This window comes from Gigantopelta aegis, chromosome 5 (genome assembly GCF_016097555.1).
Source record: "Gigantopelta aegis isolate Gae_Host chromosome 5, Gae_host_genome, whole genome shotgun sequence".
NCBI classification, from domain to species: Eukaryota; Metazoa; Mollusca; class Gastropoda; order Neomphalida; family Peltospiridae; genus Gigantopelta; species Gigantopelta aegis.
Window position 1 is genome coordinate 2,765,278 of NC_054703.1, and position 26,043 is coordinate 2,791,320.

The 26,043-nt window shown below is 39.5% G+C and overlaps 1 protein-coding gene across 1 annotated transcript in view; it reads left to right on the forward strand.

Moving 5' to 3' along the window:
• The window catches only part of LOC121373831 (protein FAM214A-like), a 69,813-nt gene that overhangs the window by 39,876 nt on the left and 3,894 nt on the right, over positions 1-26,043 (forward strand). Inside the window, exons 2-9 of the mRNA XM_041500606.1 lie at positions 907-1,091; positions 5,449-5,645; positions 9,769-9,903; positions 14,006-15,539; positions 17,812-17,943; positions 19,416-19,489; positions 24,124-24,253; positions 24,825-24,983. Of these exons, the coding sequence (XP_041356540.1) occupies positions 907-1,091; positions 5,449-5,645; positions 9,769-9,903; positions 14,006-15,539; positions 17,812-17,943; positions 19,416-19,489; positions 24,124-24,253; positions 24,825-24,983 (2,546 nt within the window). The remainder of the gene's footprint in view (positions 1-906; positions 1,092-5,448; positions 5,646-9,768; positions 9,904-14,005; positions 15,540-17,811; positions 17,944-19,415; positions 19,490-24,123; positions 24,254-24,824; positions 24,984-26,043) is intronic.

Genomic DNA, 26,043 nt, shown 5'->3' on the forward strand with positions numbered 1-26,043 from the left:
GCGTATCATGTACCTCACCAGTACTTTTAGTCCCCTTATATATTGAGCCATACATTAAACCACTCTTCCACCTATCCATCATCCATCCATTATCCATTAATCCATCTGTTTATCCAACCATCTATCGGGCAATACATCTATCAATCATATCCATCCATCCATCCATCCATCCATCCATCCATACATCCATCCATCCATTCATCCATTTATTTATCAGCATGGTTGATATATTATATTAGCATCTTATAAATTACCATATGTTAAACGCAATATGGTGAGGTATTTGGTTCTTTCCTAATACTTTACTACAAGTGCATATTGCGATATATGTGAGTTCCATATCCATACTGACCAGTAACCTACTGTACTGGACAGACAGTCCAGATAGCTGAGTTGCTGGAATCTCAGTTGTATAGAATAACAAAAATATATATAACGATGCTGATGAGATGGAAGAGGAACATAATACTTACCCCATGTGTTAATGAACTGTCTTGATCTTTCAGACTGTTCTAACGATGCTGATGAGATGGAAGAGGAACATAATACTTACCCCATGTGTTAATGAACTGTCTTGATCTTTCAGACTGTTCTAACGATGCTGATGAGATGGAAGAGGAACATAATACTTACCCCATGTGTTAATGAACTGTCTTGATCTTTCAGACTGTTCTAACGATGCTGATGAGATGGAAGAGGAACATAATACTTACCCCATGTGTTAATGAACTGTCTTGATCTTTCAGACTGTTCTAACGATGCTGATGAGATGGAAGAGGAACATAATACTTACCCCATGTGTTAATGAACTGTCTTGATCTTTCAGACTGTTCTAATGATGCTGATGAGATGGAAGAGGAACATAATACTTACCCCATGTGTTAATGAACTGTCTTGATCTTTCAGACTGTTCTAACGATGCTGATGAGGTGGAAGAGGAAAAGGACCCGAAGGAGGTGTTGTTGGAGCTGGGGATGTTGGTCGTGGAGGCGCGCACACCGGACACGTCAGCGAAAGGGCGCATCGAGGGGCCGCACTGTCCCACCAGCGTGTGTCGACCCATCCACGTCTGTTACAGAGACAGGTTTGAGGTATGAGGACCAGTCTAATGAAATATGCCATAGGGTTAGAGACAGGTTGGTCAAAATGGGGGTAGGGGGGATGAGAGAATGCCATAGGGTTAGAGGTCAGGCTAAGAGGCTCACACTGTCCGACTAGCATGTGTCGTCACACTTGAATCTGCTACATAGACAGGTTGAAGACTTATCAGTCTTATAAAATAGGATGACGAAATGCCATATGTTTAAGAGGTCAGGCTAAGGAACATGTTTTCGCCCCCACCCACGTCTGTTACAGACAGGTTGGAGGTACTAGGACCAGTCTAATGAAATATGCCATAGGGTTAGAGGTCAGGCTAAGGGGCACGTTCGTAGGACTGCGTTGTCCTATCAGCGTGTGTCGCCCCACTTTAGGTTTGAGGTACCAGGACCTGTCTAATGAAATAGAGGAGAAATGCCATAGGTTTAGAGGTCAAGCTAAGGAGAGCCAATGACCAGTCTAATGAAATAGGGGAGAAATGCCATAGGGTTAGAGGTCAGGCTATGGGTTAACCCACTCACGACTGTTACAGAGACAAGTTTGAGGTATGAGGACCAGTCTAATGAAATAGGGAGAAATGCCATAGGGTTAGAGGTCAGGCTAAGGGTTAACCCACTCACGACTGTTACAGAGACAAGTTTGAGGTATGAGGACCAGTCTAATGAAATAGGGGAGAAATGCCATAGGGTTAGAAGTCAGGCTAAGGGTTGACGCACTCACGACTGTTACAGAGACAAGTTTGAGGTATGAGGATCAGTCTAATGAAATAGGGGAGAAATGCCATAGGGTTAGAAGTCAGGCTAAGGGTTGACGCACTCACGACTGTTACAAAGACAAGATTGAGATACGGGGACCAGTCTAATGAAATAGGGGAGAAATACCATAGGGTTAGAAGTCAGGCTAAGGGTTGACGCACTCACGACTGTTACAAAGACAAGATTGAGATACGAGGATCAGTCTAATGAAATAGGGGAGAAATACCATAGGGTTAGAAGTCAGGCTAAGGGTTGACACACTCACGACTGTTACAAAGACAAGATTGAGATACGGGGACCAGTCTAATGAAATAGGGGAGAAATACCATAGGGTTAGAAGTCAGGCTAAGGGTTGACGCACTCACGACTGTTACAAAGACAAGATTGAGATACGGGGACCAGTCTAATGAAATAGGGGAGAAATACCATAGGGTTAGAAGTCAGGCTAAGGGTTGACACACTCACGACTGTTACAAAGACAAGATTGAGATACGAGGATCAGTCTAATGAAATAGGGGAGAAATACCATAGGGGTAGAGGTCAGGCTAAGGGTTATCGCACTCACGACTGTTACAAAGACAAGATTGAGATACGAGGATCAGTCTAATGAAATAGGGGAGAAATACCATAGGGTTAGAAGTCAGGCTAAGGGTTGACACACTCACGACTGTTACAAAGACAAGATTGAGATACGAGGATCAGTCTAATGAAATAGGGGAGAAATACCATAGGGGTAGAGGTCAGGCTAAGGGTTATCGCACTCACGACTGTTACAAAGACAAGATTGAGATACGAGGATCAGTCTAATGAAATAGGGGAGAAATACCATAGGGTTAGAAGTCAGGCTAAGGGTTGACGCACTCACGACTGTTACAAAGACAAGATTGAGATACGGGGACCAGTCTAATGAAATAGGGGAGAAATACCATAGGGTTAGAAGTCAGGCTAAGGGTTGACACACTCACGACTGTTACAAAGACAAGATTGAGATACGAGGATCAGTCTAATGAAATAGGGAGAAATACCATAGGGGTAGAGGTCAGGCTAAGGGTTATCGCACTCACGACTGTTACAAAGACAAGATTGAGATACGAGGATCAGTCTAATGAAATAGGGGAGAAATACCATAGGGTTAGAAGTCAGGCTAAGGGTTGACGCACTCACGACTGTTACAAAGACAAGATTGAGATACGGGGACCAGTCTAATGAAATAGGGGAGAAATACCATAGGGTTAGAAGTCAGCTAAGGGTTGACACACTCACGACTGTTACAAAGACAAGATTGAGATACGAGGATCAGTCTAATGAAATAGGGGAGAAATACCATAGGGTTAGAAGTCAGGCTAAGGGACGACGCACTCACGACTGTTACAAAGACAAGATTGAGATACGAGGATCAGTCTAATGAAATAGGGGAGAAATACCATAGGGTTAGAAGTCAGGCTAAGGGTTGACGCACTCACGACTGTTACAAAGACAAGATTGAGATACGAGGATCAGTCTAATGAAATAGGGGAGAAATACCATAGGGTTAGAAGTCAGGCTAAGGGTTGACGCACTCACGACTGTTACAGAGACAAGTTTGAGGTATGAGGATCAGTCTAATGAAATAGGGGAGAAATGCCATAGGGTTAGAAGTCAGGCTAAGGGTTGACGCACTCACGACTGTTACAAAGACAAGATTGAGATACGGGGACCAGTCTAATGAAATAGGGGAGAAATACCATAGGGTTAGAAGTCAGGCTAAGGGTTGACGCACTCACGACTGTTACAAAGACAAGATTGAGATACGAGGATCAGTCTAATGAAATAGGGGAGAAATACCATAGGGTTAGAAGTCAGGCTAAGGGACGACGCACTCACGACTGTTACAAAGACAAGATTGAGATACGAGGATCAGTCTAATGAAATAGGGGAGAAATACCATAGGGTTAGAAGTCAGGCTAAGGGTTGACGCACTCACGACTGTTACAAAGACAAGATTGAGATACGAGGATCAGTCTAATGAAATAGGGGAGAAATACCATAGGGTTAGAAGTCAGGCTAAGGGTTGACGCACTCACGACTGTTACAAAGACAAGTTTGAGATACGAGGACCAGTCTAATGAAATGGGGGGGGGGGGGGGGGGATGTTGAAGGACCGCACTGTCCTACCAGTGTTTGTCGACCCATTCTCATCTGTTAGAGACAGGTTTGAAGGAAGGAAATGTTTTATTTCACGACGCACTCAACACATTTTATTTACGGTTATATGGCTTCAGACATATGGTTACGGACCACACATATATTGAGAGAGGAAACCCGCTGTCGCCACTTCATGAATTACTCTTTTCGATTAGCAGCAAGGGATCTTTTATATGCACCATCCCACAGACAGGATAGTACATACCACCGCCTTTGTTACACCAGTTGTGGTGCACTGGTTGAAATGACAAATAGCCCAATGGGTCCACCGACGGGGATTGATCCTAGACCAACCGCGCATCAAGCGAACGCTTTACCACTGGGCTACGTCCCGCCCCAGAGACAGGTTTGAGGTATGAGGTATGAGAATCAGATTGTCTACATGATAGGGCTTGGAATATAGGTCAGTGGTATTTGGCTGAGGTGTGATAGGTTGTAGGATTGATCCCGCTCAGAGGAAACTGAGGGCTCCTTGGAAAAATTTTAACCATTTTGTTGACTGTTGGGATGTTTGGACCAGCGTGATAAAATGGATAGGGGGGAAATTGCCATTGGTGAGAATGAATGAATGAATGAATGTTTAACGACACCCCAGCACGAAAAATACATCGGCTATTGGGTGTCAAACTATGGTAATGCAAATAAATAAAGTGATGATCAACATCAATATAAAAATTCAAGACTTAAACAAAAACAGTGTAAACAACTGTGCAAAAACACAAATATCACAGAAATTTAGGGATACTGAATTTTACTCAAAACTTCAATTTTGTGCTGTATTGGCCATTCTCAAAGAGAATGTTACACCCCTGCACCACGGTGAGGTTACAGCACACGCAGGGGCCATTGGTGAGAGACCAGGTTAGTGCATGAAAAGAAAAAAATGTACCAATTTTTTTCAATTTGTTTTTCTTTCTTTAATACTAGGGGTTGGACGGCACATAGCCCAGTGGTAAAGCGTTCGCTCGATGCACGGTCGGTATGGGATCGATCCCTGTCGGTGGGCCCATTGGGCTATTTCTCACTCCAGCCAGTGCACCACCACTGGTATATCAAAGGCCGTGGTATGTGTTATCCTGTCTGTGGGATGGTGCATATTTAAAAGATCCCTTGCTGCTAATCGAAAAGAGTAGCCCATGAAGTGGCGACAGCGGGTTTCCACTCTCAGTATGTTTGTGGTCCTTAACCATATGTCCGACGCCATATAACCGTAAATAAAATGTGTTGAGTGCGTCGTTAAATAAAACATTTCTTCCTTCTTTAATACTATGGTGGCAGTATTAATTTTATTTACTAATGAGACTTAATTCTTTGACACTAGAAATATTAATGAAAGTTCTTAAAGGACTTTCTGTAATACTAACAGCATGTTTCATTTTATTTTTATTATTATTATTATTATTTTTTCCAGTGTCAGAGAGCGGAGCACTTTGTGCACCAGATGGAGTTGTTGTGGCGGAATGCGATCCCGTCATGCATTGACGTTCTGCTGTACCCGAAGTGCCAGCACGGCCAGGAGCAGGCCCTGGCGTTTGACGGGTCCGGGGTGACCGCCACCAAGGAATGTCTTCTGCTCGAGAGGTGGACCATCCAGATCTTCCAGAAGAGGTGAGACACACAATAATACTAATGTTATAGCTGGAGGTTTACTTCTGTGTGATCTAATGTACATCTGGATATAGAGATAGAGGTGGACCATCCAGATCTTCCAGAAGAGGTGAGACACACAATAATACTAATGTTATAGCTGGAGGTTTACTTCTGTGTGATCTAATGTACATCTGGATATAGAGATAGAGGTGGACCATCCAGATCTTCCAGAAGAGGTGAGACACACAATAATACTAATGTTATGCTGGAGGTTTACTTCTGTGTGATCTAATGTACATCTGGATATAGAGATAGAGGTGGACCATCCAGATCTTCCAGAAGAGGTGAGACACACAATAATACTAATGTTATAGCTGGAGGTTTACTTCTGTGTGATCTAATGTACATCTGGATATAGAGATAGAGGTGGACCATCCAGATCTTCCAGAAGAGGTGAGACACACAATAATACTAATGTTATAGCTGGAGGTTTACTTCTGTGTGATCTAATGTACATCTGGATATAGAGATAGAGGTGGACCATCCAGATCTTCCAGAAGAGGTGAGACACACAATAATACTAATGTTATAGCTGGAGGTTTACTTCTGTGTGATCTAATGTACATCTGGATATAGAGATAGAGGTGGACCATCCAGATCTTCCAGAAGAGGTGAGACACACAATAATACTAATGTTATAGCGGTTTACTTCTGTGTGATCTAATGTACATCTGGATATAGAGATAGAGGTGGACCATCCAGATCTTCCAGAAGAGGTGAGACACACAATAATACTAATGTTATAGCTGGAGGTTTACTTCTGTGTGATCTAATGTACATCTGGATATAGAGATAGAGGTGGACCATCCAGATCTTCCAGAAGAGGTGAGACACACAATAATACTAATGTTATAGCAGGTTTTATCTGTGTGATCTAATGTACATCTGGATATAGAGATAGAGGTGGACCATCCAGATCTTCCAGAAGAGGTGAGACACACAATAATACTAATGTTATAGCTGGAGGTTTACTTCTGTGTGATCTAATGTACATCTGGATATAGAGATAGAGGTGGACCATCCAGATCTTCCAGAAGAGGTGAGACACACAATAATACTAATGTTATAGCTGGAGGTTTACTTCTGTGTGATCTAATGTACATCTGGATATAGAGATAGAGGTGGACCATCCAGATCTTCCAGAAGAGGTGAGACACACAATAATACTAATGTTATAGCTGGAGGTTTACTTCTGTGTGATCTAATGTACATCTGGATATAGAGATAGAGGTGGACCATCCAGATCTTCCAGAAGAGGTGAGACACACAATAATACTAATGTTATAGCTGGAGGTTTACTTCTGTGTGATCTAATGTACATCTGGATATAGAGATAGAGGTGGACCATCCAGATCTTCCAGAAGAGGTGAGACACACAATAATACTAATGTTATAGCTGGAGGTTTACTTCTGTGTGATCTAATGTACATCTGGATATAGAGATAGAGGTGGACCATCCAGATCTTCCAGAAGAGGTGAGACTCGCAATAATACTAATGTTATAGCTGGAGGTTTACCTCTGTGTGATCTAATGTACATCTGGACATAGACATAGAGGTGGACCATTCAGATTAGACATAGAGGTGGACCAGTCAGATTAGACATAGAGGTGGATCATTCAGATTAGACATAGAGGTGGACCAGTCAGATCTTCCAGAAGAGGTGAGACACACAATAATACTTGTAAACATTTTGTAGATGGAGGTTTACGTATTTATTACCCATAATGTTAAAAATATCTTGGTTCATGTCAAAGTGATGCATCTCACTAGAACATAAAGTGGAAGATGACACTTCGATGTCATACGATCAGTGCACTATGAGTCAGTGACTAAATTAATATTGATTATGGGTAAACTTGCTAAAGTTCATGACACTTGAAAATGGTTTCACTCAGAACGTTCCCCTGATACGAAATGGAAGCTCGTTTAATAGCCTACATGTATGACCTAGATGCAAATATAGACAAATAAATAGGCATAGATTGAGAAGTGGACCAATCAGATTTTCTTGAAGAGGTTAGAAACGAAACAATAATTGTAAACGTTTATAACTGGAGTTTTTTTTATTCTGTATGATCTAGATAGAACATCTGGCTATAGACAAATACCCAGACATAGACATAGACAGATACATAGACATAGACAGATACATAGACGTACAGGTGGACTATTCATATTTTCCAGAAGAGGTTAAAAAGAAAACAATGCTTTTAAAACTTTGTAGCTCAAATTTTATGTGTATTTGATCTTGATACTGATTTACACATGGATGGATGCGTGAGTTCATTTTTATGGAGGAAGAAAGGGATGAATGGATTGGTGGGTGGGTGGATGGATGGGTGGGTGGATGAATTGTAATGGAGGGAGAGAGGGATGGATAGATTGATGGGTGGGTGGATGGATGGGTGGGTGGATGAATTGTAATGGAGGGAGAGAGGGATGGATGGATTGATGGGTGGGTGGATGGATGGGTGGGTGGATGAATTGTAATGGAGGGAGAGAGGGATGGATAGATTGATGGGTGGGTGGATGGATGGGTGGGTGGATGAATTGTAATGGAGGGAGAGAGGGATGGATGGATTGATGGGTGGGTGAATGGATGGGTGGGTGGATGAATTGTAATGGAGGGAGAGAGGGATGGATAGATTGATGGGTGGGTGGATGGATGGGTGGGTGGATGAATTGTAATGGAGGGAGAGAGGGATGGATGGATTGATGGGTGGGTGGATGGATGGGTGGGTGGATGAATTGTAATGGAGGGAGAGGGATGGATGGATGGGTGGGTGGATTGTAATGGAGGGAGAGAGGGATGGATAGATTGATGGGTGGGTGAATGGATGGATGGGTGGATGAATTGTAATGGAGAGAGAGGGATGGATGGATGGGTGGGTGGATGAATTGTAATGGAGGGAGAGAGGGATGGATAGATTGGTGGGTGGGTGAATGGATGGATGGGTGGATGAATTGTAATGGAGAGAGAGGGATGGATGGATGGGTGGGTGGATTGTAATGGAGGGAGAGAGGGATGGATAGATTGATGGGTGGGTGAATGGATGGATGGGTGGATGAATTGTAATGGAGAGAGAGGGATGGATGGATGGGTGGGTGGATGAATTGTAATGGAGGGAGAGAGGGATGGATAGATTGATGGGTGGGTGAATGGATGGATGGGTGGATGAATTGTAATGGAGGAATGGATGGATGGGTGGATGAATTGTAATGGAGAGAGAGGGATGGATGGATGGGTGGGTGGATGAATTGTAATGGAGGGAGAGAGGGATGGATAGATTGATGGGTGGGTGAATGGATGGATGGGTGGATGAATTGTAATGGAGAGAGAGGGATGGATGGATGGGTGGGTGGATGAATTGTAATGGAGGGAGAGAGGGATGGATAGATTGATGGGTGGGTGAATGGATGGATGGGTGGGTGGATGAATTGTAATGGAGAGAGGGGGATGGATGGATGGGTGGGTGGATGAATTGTAATGGAGGGAGAGAGGGATGGATAGATAGATGGGTGGGTGGATGGATGGGTGGGTGGATGAATTGTAATGGAGGGAGAGAGGAATGAATGGATTGATGGGTGGGTGAATGGATGGATTGTAATGGAGGGAGAGAGGGATGGATGGATGGATGGGTGGGTGGATGAATTGTAATGGAGGGAGAGAGGGATGAATGGATGGATGGGTGGATGAATTGTAATGGAGGGAGAGAGGGATGAATGGATTGATGGGTGGGTGGATGGATGGATGGGTGGATGAATTGTAATGGAGGGAGAGAGGGATGAATGGATTGATGGGTGGGTGAATGGATGGATGGGTGGATGAATTGTATTGGAGAGAGAGGGATGAATGGATTGATGGGTGGATGGAGGGAGAGAGGGATGAATGGACTGATAGGTGGGTGGATGGATGGGTGGATGAATTTTAATGCAGAAAGAGAGGGATGGATAAAGTGATGTGTGGGTGAGTGGTTTTAGATGGAACGATGGATGTATGAATGGATAGAGTGATATATGTATGAATATATGGATGGATGGATAACCTATACATGTACATAATTTCTCCTGTATTTCAGACACACGAACAAGCTGGATGGGAGTGTGGGCGCATCTTTCCTGCAGCAGGCCGTGAGGTCGTATCTCCACTTCTCTCAGATGAGCTCCTGGCTCCTGTCTACAGGTGGAGCACTCCCCGTCCTTGTTATCTACAGGTAAAGTCAACAGTTGTTGCATGGAAGACTATGTACAGTGAAAACTCTCAAAATCTGACCCTCTGTAAACTGAAATTCTCTCAAAACCAGACGTTTTTCATGGTCCCTTTTTAAATATCTGCGCAGAAGAGAACCTCTCTAAACCGGATACTTTTGACTTGGTCCTGAGCGTGCCTGATTTAGAGGAGTTCCACTGTAAATAAATAGAACTTATTATAGGAGTTTGTGTGTCGTACTCATTTTACGAAATTAGTGTTGGCATTTTTGTATTGCCCGAGCCAGAGCGAGGGTAATGGATGAATCTTGACACGAGTTTCATAAAATCAATATATTCAGACTAATTCAAATTAAATTTCAGACATGATCAAAAGTCCCTACTTCTTGTTCCAGCCAGTTCCCCATGACTGATATATCAAAGGCTGTGGAATGTGCTGTCTTAAGTGGGATGGTGCATACAAAAGATCCCTTGCTACTAATGGAAAAATGTAGCGGGTTTCCTCTCTAAGACTATTAATCAAAATTACCAAATGGTTGACATCCAATAGCCGATGATTAATAAATCAATGTGCTCTAGTAGTGTTGTTAAACAAAACAAACTTTATTGATCAAAAGTCTGGTCACATATCTCAGCAATGACAGGTGTGGTATTATTTAATGCAGTATTCAAAGTTAGATGTATTTTCAACTTTGACCCGATGAGATGCCATTTGGTATACTGTTGCTATCTACTACTAAAGCTAACTCTTGCCCCAGGCATGTAGAAATCTGTGTGTGTATGTGTGTGTGTGTGTGTGTGTGTGTGTGTGTGGGGTGGGTGGGTGGGTGGGTGGGTGGGTGTGTTGGTGCTTTGTGTTTGTTTCGTCGGTAATAAATAAGAGTCTTTAATTAAACACATTGTAATAGATCATGTAGGCATCGTTCGATTTTAACTAGCTGTTCCCAAACATCTCGAGTGGAATCTTTGAATAACTTGCTAGATCCCATATAGTTTTCAGCTTCTCAAACTGCTTCTATAATGAAGTGGGTGGGTTGGGGGGGGGGGGGGGGAGCTAGTGATTTTTCTGGGGGACTAGTAACTTTCCTCAGCTACTAGTCCCCCAGGCCAGTGAAAATATTTCCTAATTTCTACCACTGGAATGTAGGCCTATATTTCACACTGACTGCTACATTCATTTCATTTCAACTTACTTTCGTGCTTATATCCAATTAAGGTTCAAGCACTCTGTCCTGGGCACACACACACCAGCTATCTGGGCTGTCTGTCTGTCCAGGACAGTGGATTAGCTGTTAATTGTTAGTGGTTAGTGAGAGAGAAGAAGGTGTAGTGGTCTTACACCTACCAACTGAGTCATTAAAACTCGCTCTGGGTGAGAGCCGGTACTGGGCTGCGAACCCTGTACCTACCAGCCTTAATTATCTTTGATGGCTTAACCATGATGCCACTGAGGCCGGTGACTGCTACAAAAGTCTACAGCTTATGTTGGATTACAGAAATAAACCAGAGTTGTAAAGATCTGCATGTTACACTGACATCACGTGTTTCCTGGTCTTTCCTAGAAACGATGCTAGTAGGCGTGCTAAGTGATTGTCTTGAAAGCAGTACAGGTGTCACTGACTTACGAAACAGAATCTTAACAATTAGTTATTGATTTTACACAATACCCGTTCATTAATGGTGTTGTTGAGGGTTAAGTCTGTGGAACTGTGTAATCCAGTGTAGACAACAAAACATGTTGATAAAAATGTTTCTTGAAATGTTGATAAAAGTGTTCTTTAAATGTTTAAACAAATAAAATATGTTGATAAAAATATTCCTTAAATGTTTAAATAAATGAAACATGTTGATAAAAATGTTCTTTAAATTTTTAAACAAACATGTTAATAAAAATGTTTCTTGAATGTTTAAACAAACAAAACATGTTGATAAAAATGTTCTTTAAAGGTTTCAACAAACAAAACATGTTGATAAAAATGTTTCTTGAATGTTTAAACAAATAAAATGCTGTTAAAAATGTTCCTTGAATGATTTAAACAAACAAAAACATGTTGATAAAAAATATTCCTTAAATGTTTAAATAAATGAAAATATGTTGATAAAAATATTCCTTAAATGTTTAAACACACAGAACATTGATACAAATATTCCTTAAATGTTTAAACAAACAAAACATGTTGATAAAAATGTTCCTTAAATGTTTAAACAAAACAAAACCTGTTCATAAAAATGTTCCTTAAATGTTTCAACAAACAAAACATGTTCATAAAAATGTTCCTTGAATGTTTAAACAAACAAAATATATTGATAAAAATATTCCTTAAATGTGAAAACAAACAAAATATGTTGATAAAAATGTTCATTTCAAAGTAATGATTTTGATGTACATGTAATGCTTTTAAACAATATTTTTTATGTACACTCTTTACGAAATAACATTTTTAATCTATACTCTTTACATTTTTAATGTACACTCTTTACAAAATAACATTTTTAATCTATACTCTTTACATTTTTAATGTACACTCTTTACAAAATAACATTTTTAATCTATACTCTTTACATTTTTAATGTACACTCTTTACAAAATAACATTTTTGATCTACACTCTTTACAAAATAACATTTTTGATCTACACTCTTTACAAAATAAAATTTTTGATCTACACTCTTTACAATTTTAATGTACTCTTTATAAAATAACATTTTTGATCTACACTCTTTACAAAATAACATTTTTGATGTACACTCTTTACAAAATAAAATTTTTGATCTATACTCTTTACAAAATAACATTTTTGATCTACACTCTTTACAAAATAACATTTTTGATCTACACTCTTTACAATTTTGATCTACACGCTTTACAAAATAACATTTTTGATCTACACTCTTTACAATTTTGATGTACAGTCTTTACAAAATCACATTTTTGATCTATACTCTTTACAATTTTGATGTACACTCTTTACAAAATAACATTTTTGATCTATACTCTTTACAAAATAACATTTTTGATCTACACTCTTTACAAAATAACATTTTTGATCTACACTCTTTACAAAATAACATTTTTGATCTATACTCTTTACAATTTTGATGTACAGTCTTTACAAAATAACATTTTTGATCTATACTCTTTACAATTTTGATCTACACTCTTTACAAAATAACATTTTTGATCTATACTCTTTACAAAATAACATTTTTGATGTACACTCTTTACAAAATAACATTTTTGATCTATACTCTTTACAATTTTGATCTACACTCTTTACAAAATAACATTTTTGATCTATACTCTTTACAAAATAACATTTTTGATCTACACTCTTTACAAAATAACATTTTTGATCTACACTCTTTACAAAATAACATTTTTGATCTATACTCTTTACAAAATAACATTTTTGATCTACACTCTTTACAAAATAACATTTTTGATCTACACTCTTTACAAAATAACATTTTTGATCTATACTCTTTACAATTTTGATGTACACTCTTTACAAAATAACATTTTTGATCTATACTCTTTACAATTTTGATGCACTCTTTACAAAATAAAATTTTTGTTGTACACTTTTACAAAATAAAGTTTTTGATGTATTCTTTTTAGGAAGGTGGGGGAGGGGTTATCATGAAGAGTATGCTCATGAAAATGGTCATAATGTCCCTAATTATTAAACTATTGATCCCTGTCGGTGGACCCACTGGGCTGTTTCTCGTTCCAGCCAGTGCTCAATAACGGGTGTAACAAAGGCCGTGGTATGTGCTGTCCTCTCTGCTCGGTGCCGGACATAGCCCAGTGATAAAATGCTCACTTGATGCGCAGTCCGTCTTGGATTGATCCCCGTGGGTCGGCCTATTGGGCTATTTATCGTTAAAGCCAGTGCACCAAAGGCCGTGGTTTGTGCTGTCATGTCTGGGATGGTGCATATAAAAAATCCCTTGCTACTAATGGAAAAATGTAGCGGGTTTCCTCACTAAAACTATGTCAAAATTACCAAATGTTTGACCTGCAATAGCCGATGTTTAATAAATAAATGTGTTCTAGTGGTGTCGTTAAACAAACAAACTGTTAACCTTTTAACTATATATTTTGCAGGTTATATGCTCCAGGTGAATGCATAGGAGTTAAGTTTAACCAAACTCCCGATCAGCATAAATTTCCTATTGCTAACTTGAAGAACTTCGGGGTCAAGGTCGAGGTGTCGTCGTTGCCCCGACAAGACCAGATGGTTGTACTCACGTGTCCGCAGGAGTTGGATTGCTATCTCGGGGCAACTGCGTCGTTGAAGATCTGCGAAACGAAAGAGAACGCAAGTAGCGACGGTTTCTCTGAAGAGAATCACAGAGGCCGGTCGATGAAACGAACCCGCCAGAACACGAGCAGAGCCACTCGAAAGAAGGACGGACAGAAGGATGGACAGAAGGAAGTGGAAAAGAAGATCCCCGATTGTTCAGAAAGTGCCACGGATGTTTTCCAAGATGTACCCACTAGCTGGTCTTCCATCGGCAAGGAGAGGCGCTACGGCGCCAAGTGCCGACACTCGCGCGACAAGTCGTCTAGTTCTGATGAGTTGTTAGATCTTCATGAGAGTCTACAGAAGTATTCACTCAACTGCAAACCTCATCGCCGCAGCCCCGAAGAGCTGGATGCAATATCGCCGATAGCAACCTACGACCAGTCGTCTATGTTTTACGTCGACAAGGGTCCTCCATCTGACAGTAGTTTCAAATGTGGCGCAAACTCACCGTCGAGGCAGGTTTTCAAGGAGAAGCTGCTTCCCCTGAAGCCACACACCCTTCAGGACGTTGGTCTACAGCCAATTTCTACCTCAAAGAAGTTGCACAGTCCCAAGGTGTTGGTGACGACGAATTCCAAACCAGAGAGCTCGTACACGAAGAGAAAATGTTTAGATTTGAATGACTCAGTGGACTCCGATGAATGGGAGAAGAAATATATTTCCACCAAAATAGAGGATCTCACCAGTCCGTTGTCGCCGGAAGACATTCATGCATATTTAACAAACCTCAGGACGGCTTCCCCGAGACTCGACCACTTCTCCTCAGACACGGATACCGACTCTCCGAAGTGCAAGTTCTTCATAGGAGAGTCGTGGGAAGCACCTAAAATAAGGAACAAGAAATCGTACCTGTGTGAGAAGAACTCCCCCGAAGTTTCCCCGAGTTTGTTCAACTCACGTCTTTCAGAAAACAATTCGACCAACTCGGGATCTGTGGTGCAGAAAGCGGTCGCGAGTGTCGACAAAGATCTCATGGAAGCTTCACGTCTGCTGGGAAGTCTGGACATTGCCACGAGCCAGGAGCCGTGCGATGTAACCGAGGTAACCGAGGACAGACAGTCTCTGTCGCTCGACTTGGCCTGCAGCTTAAACGTCTTTCATAATCAACAAACGCCGACACCATTGTCGGGAGGTGGGCGGGAGTCCGGAACACAGCTAGTAGTGGCGGCCGCCGCCTCAGTTCAGAACGGAACCAGTGTTTCTCCTTCTGCTAGCAGACGCAGAGCGTTGGAGAGAGAGACATACCAGTTCCCGTCGGAGACTATTTCCCAGACAAATCGGTCAAAGTCGGTGCCAGAGGATATGGGGTGCGATGAATCGGGATTTAATAAGGTAAAATTTTTACTAAAGTTTTCTAATAAAATTGTTATACTGAATCTTTTTTTTTTGTACATTTTAAACACAATGTATGAAAATCCTTGAAATAAAAATTTGAAGCTTGACAAAAAACTTTGTAGCAGTTAAATTTTGTGAAGTATGTACACAGTGTTCTCGCTGCTCCATTTAAGAGGGGCGGGCCGCCCCGCTATTGCATTTTGCCGCCCTCCTTTATTTTTCTGCGTCCCTCTTTATTTTCCAGCACCCTACTATATTTTCCAGCACCTATCTCCACTATTTCCAAATGCACACTTTTTTCCACACACAAAAAAACAGAACGATCAGTCTGCGCATTGGACATCAAAGGAAACCAGCCACGTTGTGTACGAAAAAGCAATTGACGGAAACATCTACGACAGTTACCGTAACGTAATTTAACAGTATTTTTAACAACCTATATTTTGTCCCATACCTGTATCCATTTGCATGTTTAATACCCACAATAAAAGTTGTATTTTATTTGAGCAATGAAAACATTTAATTTTTTTACAGATTTGGCCATCTCCGATTGAAAACCCCCCACTTATTTAGCGTCAAATTTGTCACGTGATCAGAATGGTCATTCTGTGTTTTGTTTCCACTAACTATCGTCTGATATTTTGTCCTCAATTGCAGATATAATGGGTTAACTGATGATTTTTAATTTGTCATTTCTGTCATTCTGTTTATTCAGCAGTTCTTTATAAAATATTGTAAACTTTTAAATTTTTGGGGGTGGGGTGGGGGATATCACAGCTTATAAAAACAATGGAAGTGGTAGTGTTTATCATTAAAATCATTTATCTTGGGTGCCAAATAATATATACACCACCTATACGAAAACGAAACTACTTTTTATCAGCTGGCAATACTATTTTATCACAGCGATCGATTCATTCGATAAAGATGGAAATAAAAAATGTATCCAACATTAGGGGATCACTTTACAGACATCTTTATTATTTTTCGTATATCTTGAAATCTTTATTAAAATAATAATATTAAAATTTAATCGGTTTAGCAAAACTGGAACTGCTCGTGAAAGTCAGACCGATAACATCTTCGGTTCAGTTAAAAGACGAGTCTGCCTGTTTTTCGTATAAACTTTTTTGTGGGCAAAATAAGGAGTATGTCTTTCCACAAAGTGTATCAACACACAACAAACAATATGGTAACCAAGTTCCCCCCCCCCCCCCCCCCTTTTTTTTTTTTTTGAAGGGTGTGGTGCCACACGGCTGCCCTCCTTTAATTTTCACCCAGCGAGAACACTGATGTACACCAAAGTCTGTGCCAGAGCATATGATGTGTGATATGAATCGGGATTAAATAAGGTAAAATGTTTACTAAAGTTTTCTAAAAAAAAATTATTATGCCCAAACATATTTTTTCTTATTACACACAATTAATGAAAATATATTGTTGAAAGCTTGAAGCTTGACAAAAAAATATTTTGTAGCAGTTTTTTTTTTTTTTTTTTTTTAATCTTGTGAAGTATATATATATATATATATATATATATATATACAAAGAAGTCTGTGACAGAGGATATGGGGTGTGATGAATTGGGATTTAATATGGTAAAATTTTTACTAAAGTTTTCTAATCAAAATTATTATACCCAAGCATTTTTTTGTCCTTATTAAACACAATCCTTGGAATGAAACTTTAAGCTTGGCAAAAAATATTTGTAGTAGTTTCTTAAAATTTGTGAAGTGTATTTGCATTACGTGAAATTTGTTATCTTTATAACAACAAAACAAATGTTTAAAAATGCAAAGGATTATATTAAAAGTATGTTCAACTGATTGAGAAAAAAGTGAACTGTAACCATCTTGTGATAATTCTGAACCTAAAACATTAAGCAGGGGAGATAACTCCCATGTTGAATTGGGCTTCTGGGTAAAGGAACTGATGTGGGTTAGAATAGCAAAGACTCTAACCTTTGTTTTCATTTCAACTTATTTTCGTGCTTTTATCCAATTAAGGTTCAAGCACGCTGTCCTGGGTTAGTGAGAGAGAAGAGGGTGTAGTGGCCTTACACCTACCCATTGAGCCCTTAAGAACTCACTCTGGGTTGGAGCCGGTACCGGGCTGCGAAACCTGTACCTACCAACCTGTAGTCCGACGGCTTAACCACTGTGCCGCCACATACTTGTGATATTAACTGCTGTGTCAAAAGTTTGGTGCACCTGAAATGTTTTACCCAGCCGGAAGTTATTTGGTTTAACAATGCAAATTAATGTTTCAGACAACCCCTTCGAAACGGAAACTGCCGACCACCCCGACAATGGATGACATCGTGAGTTTCCGGCGACACATGAGCAAGAGTTCCTCCATGTTGTTCAACCAGAGAACTGGTCTGCCCAGCCAGTCTAGTCCGGTTAGTATCAGGGCCAATTAAAAAACAAATTGGCAGATTAGGACGTATAAATTAGAGCATTGGAGGGGGCACCAAGGCAACTTTTCCTTTAAAAGTCAACTTTCATTCTTAGAAAGTCTTATGTATCAGATGTGCCCCTGCACGTGCTGTAACCTCACCGTGGTGCAGGGGTGTAACATTCTCTTTGAGAATGACCAATACAGCACAAATTGAAGTTTAGAGTAAAAGTCAGTATCTTATCTGTGGTATTTGTATTTGTATTTTTGTACAGTTCTTTACACTGTTTTTATTTATATCTTGAATTTTTCTGTTGATGTTGATCATCACCTTGTTTGTTTCCATTACCATAGTTTGACACCCAATAGCCGATGTATTTTTCGTGCTGGGGTGTCGTTAAACATTAATTCATTCATTCATTCATTCATTCATTCATTCATTCATTCTATCAGATGTGGGGTGGGATTTAGCTCAGTCGGTTGAGTGCTCGCTTGAGGTGCTTACATTGTAGGATCGAAACACCTTGGTGGATCCATTCAGCTGATTGGGTTTTTTCTCCTTCCAACCAGTGCACTGTAACTGGTCAATGGCTGTGGCATGTGCTTTCCTGTCTGTTGGATCGTACATATAAAAGATCCCTTGCTGCTAATCGGAAAGAGTAGCCCATGAAGTGGTGACATCTGTGTGATCCTTAACCATATGTCTGACGCCATATATCTGTAAATAAAATGTGTTGAGTGCGTCGTTAAATAAAACATGTCTTTCTTTCTTTTTCTTTGTATTCAGAACCCATCAGCCTTAAGTTAGACCGGCCTCGGTGGCGTAGTGGTTAGGCCATCGGTCTACAGGCTGGTAGGTACTGGGTTCGGATCCCAGTCGAGGCATGGGATTTTTAATCCAGATACCGACTCCAAACCCGAGTGAGTGCTCCGCAAGGCTCAATGGGTAGGTGTAAACCACTTGCACTGACCAGTGATCCATAACTGGTTCAACGAAGGCCATGGTTTGTGCTATCCTGCCTGTGGGAAGCGCAAATAAAAGATCCCTTGCTGCTAATCGGAAGAGTAGCCCATATAGTGGCAACAGCGGGTTTCCTCTCAAAATCTGTGTGGTCCTTAACCATATGTCTGACGCCATATAACCGTAAATAAAATGTGTTGAGTGCGTCGTTAAATAAAACATGTCTTTCTTTCTTTCTCTCAATACCTGTGTGGTCCTTAACCATATGTCTGACGCCATATAACCGTAAATAAAATGTGTTGAGTGCGTCGTTAAATAAAACATGTCTTTCTTTCTTTCTCTCAATACCTGTGTGGTCCTTAACCATATGTCTGACGCCATATAACCGTAAATAAAATGTGTTGAGTGCGTCGTTAAATAAAACATGTCTTTCCTTACGTTAGATGATGTAGCCATTACACGGCCGAGTCTGTTAGACATACCTAGTGTAATGTATTGTTCTTGTTGTGTTCTAGGCACCAGTGAAGCGGAAATCCATGAGCAGATTCGATTATGACAGTTCACTGGTGAATACAAACGCTATTAAAAAGTAAGTACATGTTAAAGGTGCGGACCCTAGTTTTAGCCCAGGAAAATGGACGCTAAGTTTAGTTAATCTACAAACCTGCAAGACACACTTGTATAACGTTATCACAGAGAAGCTGAAGTTTATGATGTTTAAACAGGAAAATGGACGCTAAGTTTAGTTAATCTACAAACCTGCAAGACACACTTGTATAACGTTATCACAGAGAAGCTGAAGTTTATGATATTTAAACATGGAAATGGACGCTAAGTTTAGTTAATCTACAAACCTGCAAGACACACTTGTATAACGTTATCACAGAGAAGCTGAAGTTTATGATGTTTAAACAGGGAAATGGACACTAAGTTTAGTTAATCTACAAACCTGCAAGAGACACTTGTATAACGTTATCACAGAGAAGCTGAAGTCTATGATGTTTAAACAGGGAAATGGACACTAAGTTTAGTTAATCTACAAACCTGCAAGACACACTTGTATAACGTTATCACAGAGAAGCTGAAGTTTATGATATTTAAACAGGAAAATGGACGCTAAGTTTAGTTAATCTACAAACCTGCAAGACACACTTGTATAACGTTATCACAGAGAAGCTGAAGTTTATGATATTTAAACATGGAAATGGACGCTAAGTTTAGTTAATCTACAAACCTGCAAGACACACTTGTATAACGTTATCACAGAGAAGCTGAAGTTTATGATATTTAAACATGGAAATGGACGCTAAGTTTAGTTAATCTACAAACCTGCAAGACACACTTGTATAACGTTATCACAGAGAAGCTGAAGTTTATGATATTTAAACAGGAAAATGGATGCTAAGTTTAGTTAATCTACAAACCTGCAAGACACACTTGTATAACGTTATCACAGAGAAGCTGAAGTTTATGATATTTAAACATGGAAATGGACGCTAAGTTTAGTTAATCTACAAACCTGCAAGACACACTTGTATAACGTTATCACAGAGAAGCTGAAGTTTATGATATTTAAACAGGAAAATGGATGCTAAGTTTAGTTAATCTACAAACCTGCAAGACACACTTGTATAACGTTATCACAGAGAAGCTGAAGTTTATGATATTTAAACATGGAAATGGACGCTAAGTTTAGTTAATCTACAAACCTGCAAGACACACTTGTATAACGTTATCACAGAGAAGCTGAAGTTTATGATATTTAAACATGGAAATGGACGCTAAGTTTAGTTAATCTACAAACCTGCAAGACACACTTGTATAACGTTATCACAGAGAAGCTGAAGTTTATGATGTTTAAACAGGAAAATGGACGCTAAGTTTAGTTAATCTACAAACCTGCAAGACACACTTGTATAACGTTATCACAGAGAAGCTGAAGTTTATGATGTTTAAACATGGAAAATGGACGCTAAGTTTAGTTAATCTACAAACCTGCAAGACACACTTGTATAACGTTATCACAGAGAAGCTGAAGTTTATGATGTTTAAACAGGGAAATGGACGCTAAGTTTAGTTAATCTACAAACCTGCAAGAGACACTTGTATAACGTTATCACAGAGAAGCTGAAGTTTATGATGTTTAAACAGGGAAATGGACACTAAGTTTAGTTAATCTACAAACCTGCAAGACACACTTGTATAACGTTATCACAGAGAAGCTGAAGTTTATGATATTTAAACATGGAAATGGACGCTAAGTTTAGTTAATCTACAAACCTGCAAGACACACTTGTATAACGTTATCACAGAGAAGCTGAAGTTTATGATATTTAAACATGGAAATGGACACTAAGTTTAGTTAATCTACAAACCTGCAAGACACACTTGTATAACGTTATCACAGAGAAGCTGAAGTTTATGATATTTAAACAGGAAAATGGATGCTAAGTTTAGTTAATCTACAAACCTGCAAGACAAATTTGTATAATGTTATCACAGAGAAGCTGAAGTTTATGATGTTTAAACAGGAAAATGGACGCTAAGTTTAGTTAATCTACAAACCTGCAAGACACACTTGTATAACGTTATCACAGAGAAGCTGAAGTTTATGATATTTAAACATGGAAATGGACGCTAAGTTTAGTTAATCTACAAACCTGCAAGACACACTTGTATAACGTTATCACAGAGAAGCTGAAGTTTATGATATTTAAACATGGAAATGGACGCTAAGTTTAGTTAATCTACAAACCTGCAAGACACACTTGTATAACGTTATCACAGAGAAGCTGAAGTTTATGATATTTAAACAGGAAAATGGACGCTAAGTTTAGTTAATCTACAAACCTGCAAGACACACTTGTATAACATTATCACAGAGAAGCTGAAGTTTATGATATTTAAACATGGAAATGGACACTAAGTTTAGTTAATCTACAAACCTGCAAGACACACTTGTATAACGTTATCACAGAGAAGCTGAAGTTTATGATGTTTAAACAGGAAAATGGACGCTAAGTTTAGTTAATCTACAAACCTGCAAGACACACTTGTATAACGTTATCACAGAGAAGCTGAAGTTTATGATGTTTAAACAGGAAAATGGACGCTAAGTTTAGTTAATCTACAAACCTGCAAGACACACTTGTATAACGTTATCACAGAGAAGCTGAAGTTTATGATGTTTAAACAGGAAAATGGACGCTAAGTTTAGTTAATCTACAAACCTGCAAGACACACTTGTATAACGTTATCACAGAGAAGCTGAAGTTTATGATGTTTAAACAGGAAAATGGACACTAAGTTTAGTTAATCTACAAACCTGCAAGACACACTTGTATAACGTTATCACAGAGAAGCTGAAGTTTATGATATTTAAACATGGAAATGGACGCTAAGTTTAGTTAATCTACAAACCTGCAAGACACACTTGTATAACGTTATCACAGAGAAGCTGAAGTTTATGATATTTAAACATGGAAATGGCATCTAAAATCAACTAGAGTTTGTCTCGATAACCATTACTTCTCGGAGCGATACATTTTGGGGTATTGCAAAATCCTAGATAACCAGAACTACTACTAAAAAGTAAGTACTTCTAATTAAAATTATAAAAAACTGGCTTTAAATGCATATTGTCACAGACCACTGACCTATTTAATGGTGTAACAAAGTATTACCTGAACAAAAATTATTTGATTTGTCCCTAAATGTACTTCATTCAACCATCTTCATAACCACCATACTCCATTTATTAATGACATTTTGTAAAAATAATTGAATTATGGCAATGGTCCATAATTCAAAAACTAAAATTGCCGAGAGGGTTGACATGGATTTCATTCCATCATGGTTCAGATAAAGTGATGCGATAGCTAGATTTGTTATCCAACAATTAATGTAATTTTTATTTAGTATCCATTTTTAGAGAAATAAGGTCCTTAAATTTGTGACAGTATCCCTTTAATGGTGAAAAATATGTCGTAGTGTCTAAAAACTAGGGTCTGTCCCTTTTAATCACTCCCAATACAAATACCAAGCTACAATAATAAAGTATCAATATGTTATTGTTAAAGAAACAGATCCTAGTTTTTAAACACTACAGCATATTGTTCACTATTAGAGCCGTTTGTGATCACTGAAATCAAACATTACTTATATTTTATTGTTTACACTATCCATTTTCGTAGAACCGTAGTGTTTCTAGTCATTCTGGTGTTTTTAATACCAAAAAAATTTACTTTTCATATTTTTAAAGACACACATGCGTCTGAGAGGTAGCGATTTATTGAATTGAGTTCTAGTCTAATTTTTAAGGACATTTCCCGTTTTAACGTCACAGACTCTTCTCTCACTCTGTTGTAACTTTATTCAAATGAGTTACAGGTTTGTCAACTAACTCAACTTGGGGTCCATTTTGTGACGGTTTAAAACTAGGGTCTGTCTCTTTAAAGGTTAACTTTATCATAGTCTACATAATTTAAATCTCTTTTACTGTATACTTTGTACCGGCCATGGTGGCGTCGTGGTTAGGTCATCGGTCTACAGGCTGGTAGGTACTGGGTTCGGATCCCAGTCGAGGCATGGGATTTTTAATCCAGATACCGACTCCAAACCCTGAGTGAGTGCTCCGCAAGGCTCAATGGGTAGGTGTAAACCACTTGCACCGATCAGTGATACATAACTGATTCAACAAAGGCCATGGTTTGTGCTATCCTGCTGCTAATCGGAAAGAGTAGCCCATGTAGTGGCGACAGCGGGTTTCCGCTCAAGATCTGTGTGGTCCTTAACCATATGTCCGACGCCATATAACCGTAAATAAAATGTGTTGAGTGCATCGTTAAATAAAACATATCCTTTCTTCCTCTCTGAAGATCTGTGTGGTCCTTAACCATATGTCCGACGCCATATAACCATAAATAAAATGTGTTGAGTGCATCGTTAAATAAAACATTTCTTTCTTGTATTCCCATTCAGTAAAAACTTGTTATTCTTACTTTTGCTTTCACATAAGTGTCACAAAGCATCTTATAAAATACTTATGCTGAATGTTCCAAACTTTATTTTAATAAATAAGACCTTAATAATTTTTCTCTATATAAATCATATTTGGCAAAAAAAAGAAAGAAGTGAAATATTCTTTAATTATTCACAAAATGGATGACTTTTGAAGTGTGAACCGTGTATTGAGATTTACACATTGACCTCTTGTCTGTGCAGTGCCCTATCGTGTTCCAAGCTGGTGATATCGAGTAATGATCACAATCTGGAAAACTCAACAGACGACCCAAGCCACGGACTGAGCAACAGTGCCCCAGCATCGACCAACTGTCTGCTGGGAAATTTTGAGGTAATTACTGTAAAATACTTTATTTTCGCGCTATTCGCGCAAAGACATTTAGCGCAAATTTTAGGATCCCGTGAAAAATTAAACCAACAGACTGTGACCAATTAATTGTTGTAGATGACCTGATATCTAATGACAACTTGCAACTACTAGTAGTGGTATTTAGCAACATGCAAAAGAACACGGATGACTCGTGATCAAAGAAACAAAAGAAAAAACCAAAAGAAATCAATTTAACTATTAAAATTTATTACAAAAACACAAGACAATGCATCTATCCATCCATCCACCTGTCTGTCCATCCATCCATCCATCCATCCATCCACCTGTCTGTTCATCCATCCACCTGTCCATCCATCCACCCATCCATCCAACCATCCATCCATCTGTATTCGTTGTCTCTGCTGAATGGTCGACTGGTCATTAATCAAATCAAAGTAATGTTTTTTCATTCATCCATTTGTCCATCCATCCATCCACCTGTCCGTCCATCCATCCATTGACCTGTCCGTCCATCTATCCACTTGTCCATCCATCCATCCATCCATCCACTCATCTGTATTTGTTATTTCAGGAGTCTATGCTGAATGGCCGACTGGAGCCGATAGGTGCTGTCGATGGGTTTACGGTGGAGATCGGTGCCAGTGGATCATTCTGTCCCAAACACATCAGCCTGCCAGTGACCTCCTACTTCTTCAAACTGTCTGATGACAACGCACCTTCACCCTATCTAGTATGTTGTTATTAGTCTTTATCTTAGACTGGGGTGGGAGATTGACAATAACGCACCTTCACCCTATCTAGTATGTTGTTATTAGTCTTTATCTTAGACTGGGGTGGGAGATTGACAATAACGCACCTTCACCCTATCTAGTATGTTGTTATTAGTCTTTATCTTAGACTGGGGGGGGGGGGGGGGGGGATTGACAATAACGCACCTTCACCCTATCTAGTATGTTGTTATTAGTCTTTATCTTAGACGGGGGGGGGGGGGATTGACAATAACGCACCTTCACCCTATCTAGTATGTTGTTATTAGTCTTTATCTTAGACTGGGGGAGGGGGGATTGACAATAACGCACCTTCACCTTATCTAGTATGTTGTTATTAGTTTTTATCTTAGACTGGGGTGGGAGATTGACAATAACACACCTTCACCCTATCTAGTATGTTGTTATTAGTCTTTATAATAGGCTGTGGGGGGGGGGGGGGGGGTGGATTTAGTCTTAGCCTGAGGTGCTTGGGTTATATGGTCAAACTTCCTGTGCAGGGATTGGATAAAGTGTTGGTAGAGTTGTCTCCCCTTCCTACAGATGTTCTGCGCTCCGCGCCCCCCAGCCCCTTTCTATCACCAGTTCTGTAGTGACGTATGATTTTGTAGAGTGTTACCATGCTCAAAAAGACTATATGTATGCCGGGGTTGGATAAAGCGCTGGTGTTGTTGTCTCTCTTTCCTACAAAAGTTCTCCACCTTTCTGTCACTAGTTCTGTAATGACTTGTCTGATTTTGTACAATGTTACCATGCTTAAAAAGACTTAAAGGAATGCTTAAGCAAGGCTTTTGGACTGGTATGTATATTCATTGATATATAATGCACATTATTGCATAATATCAACAAGTATAATCTTATAATTAATTAATAAAATGCTATTATATATAACAGGCGCAGACATTTTGAAGCATCCCAGTGAACATGTCCACTAGGGAGCCGGTGGTTACATAATACTTAACATGTCACGTCAGGAATTAGTCTTAGAACTGAAGAAACAAGTGTACTTGATTTTTGCAGATA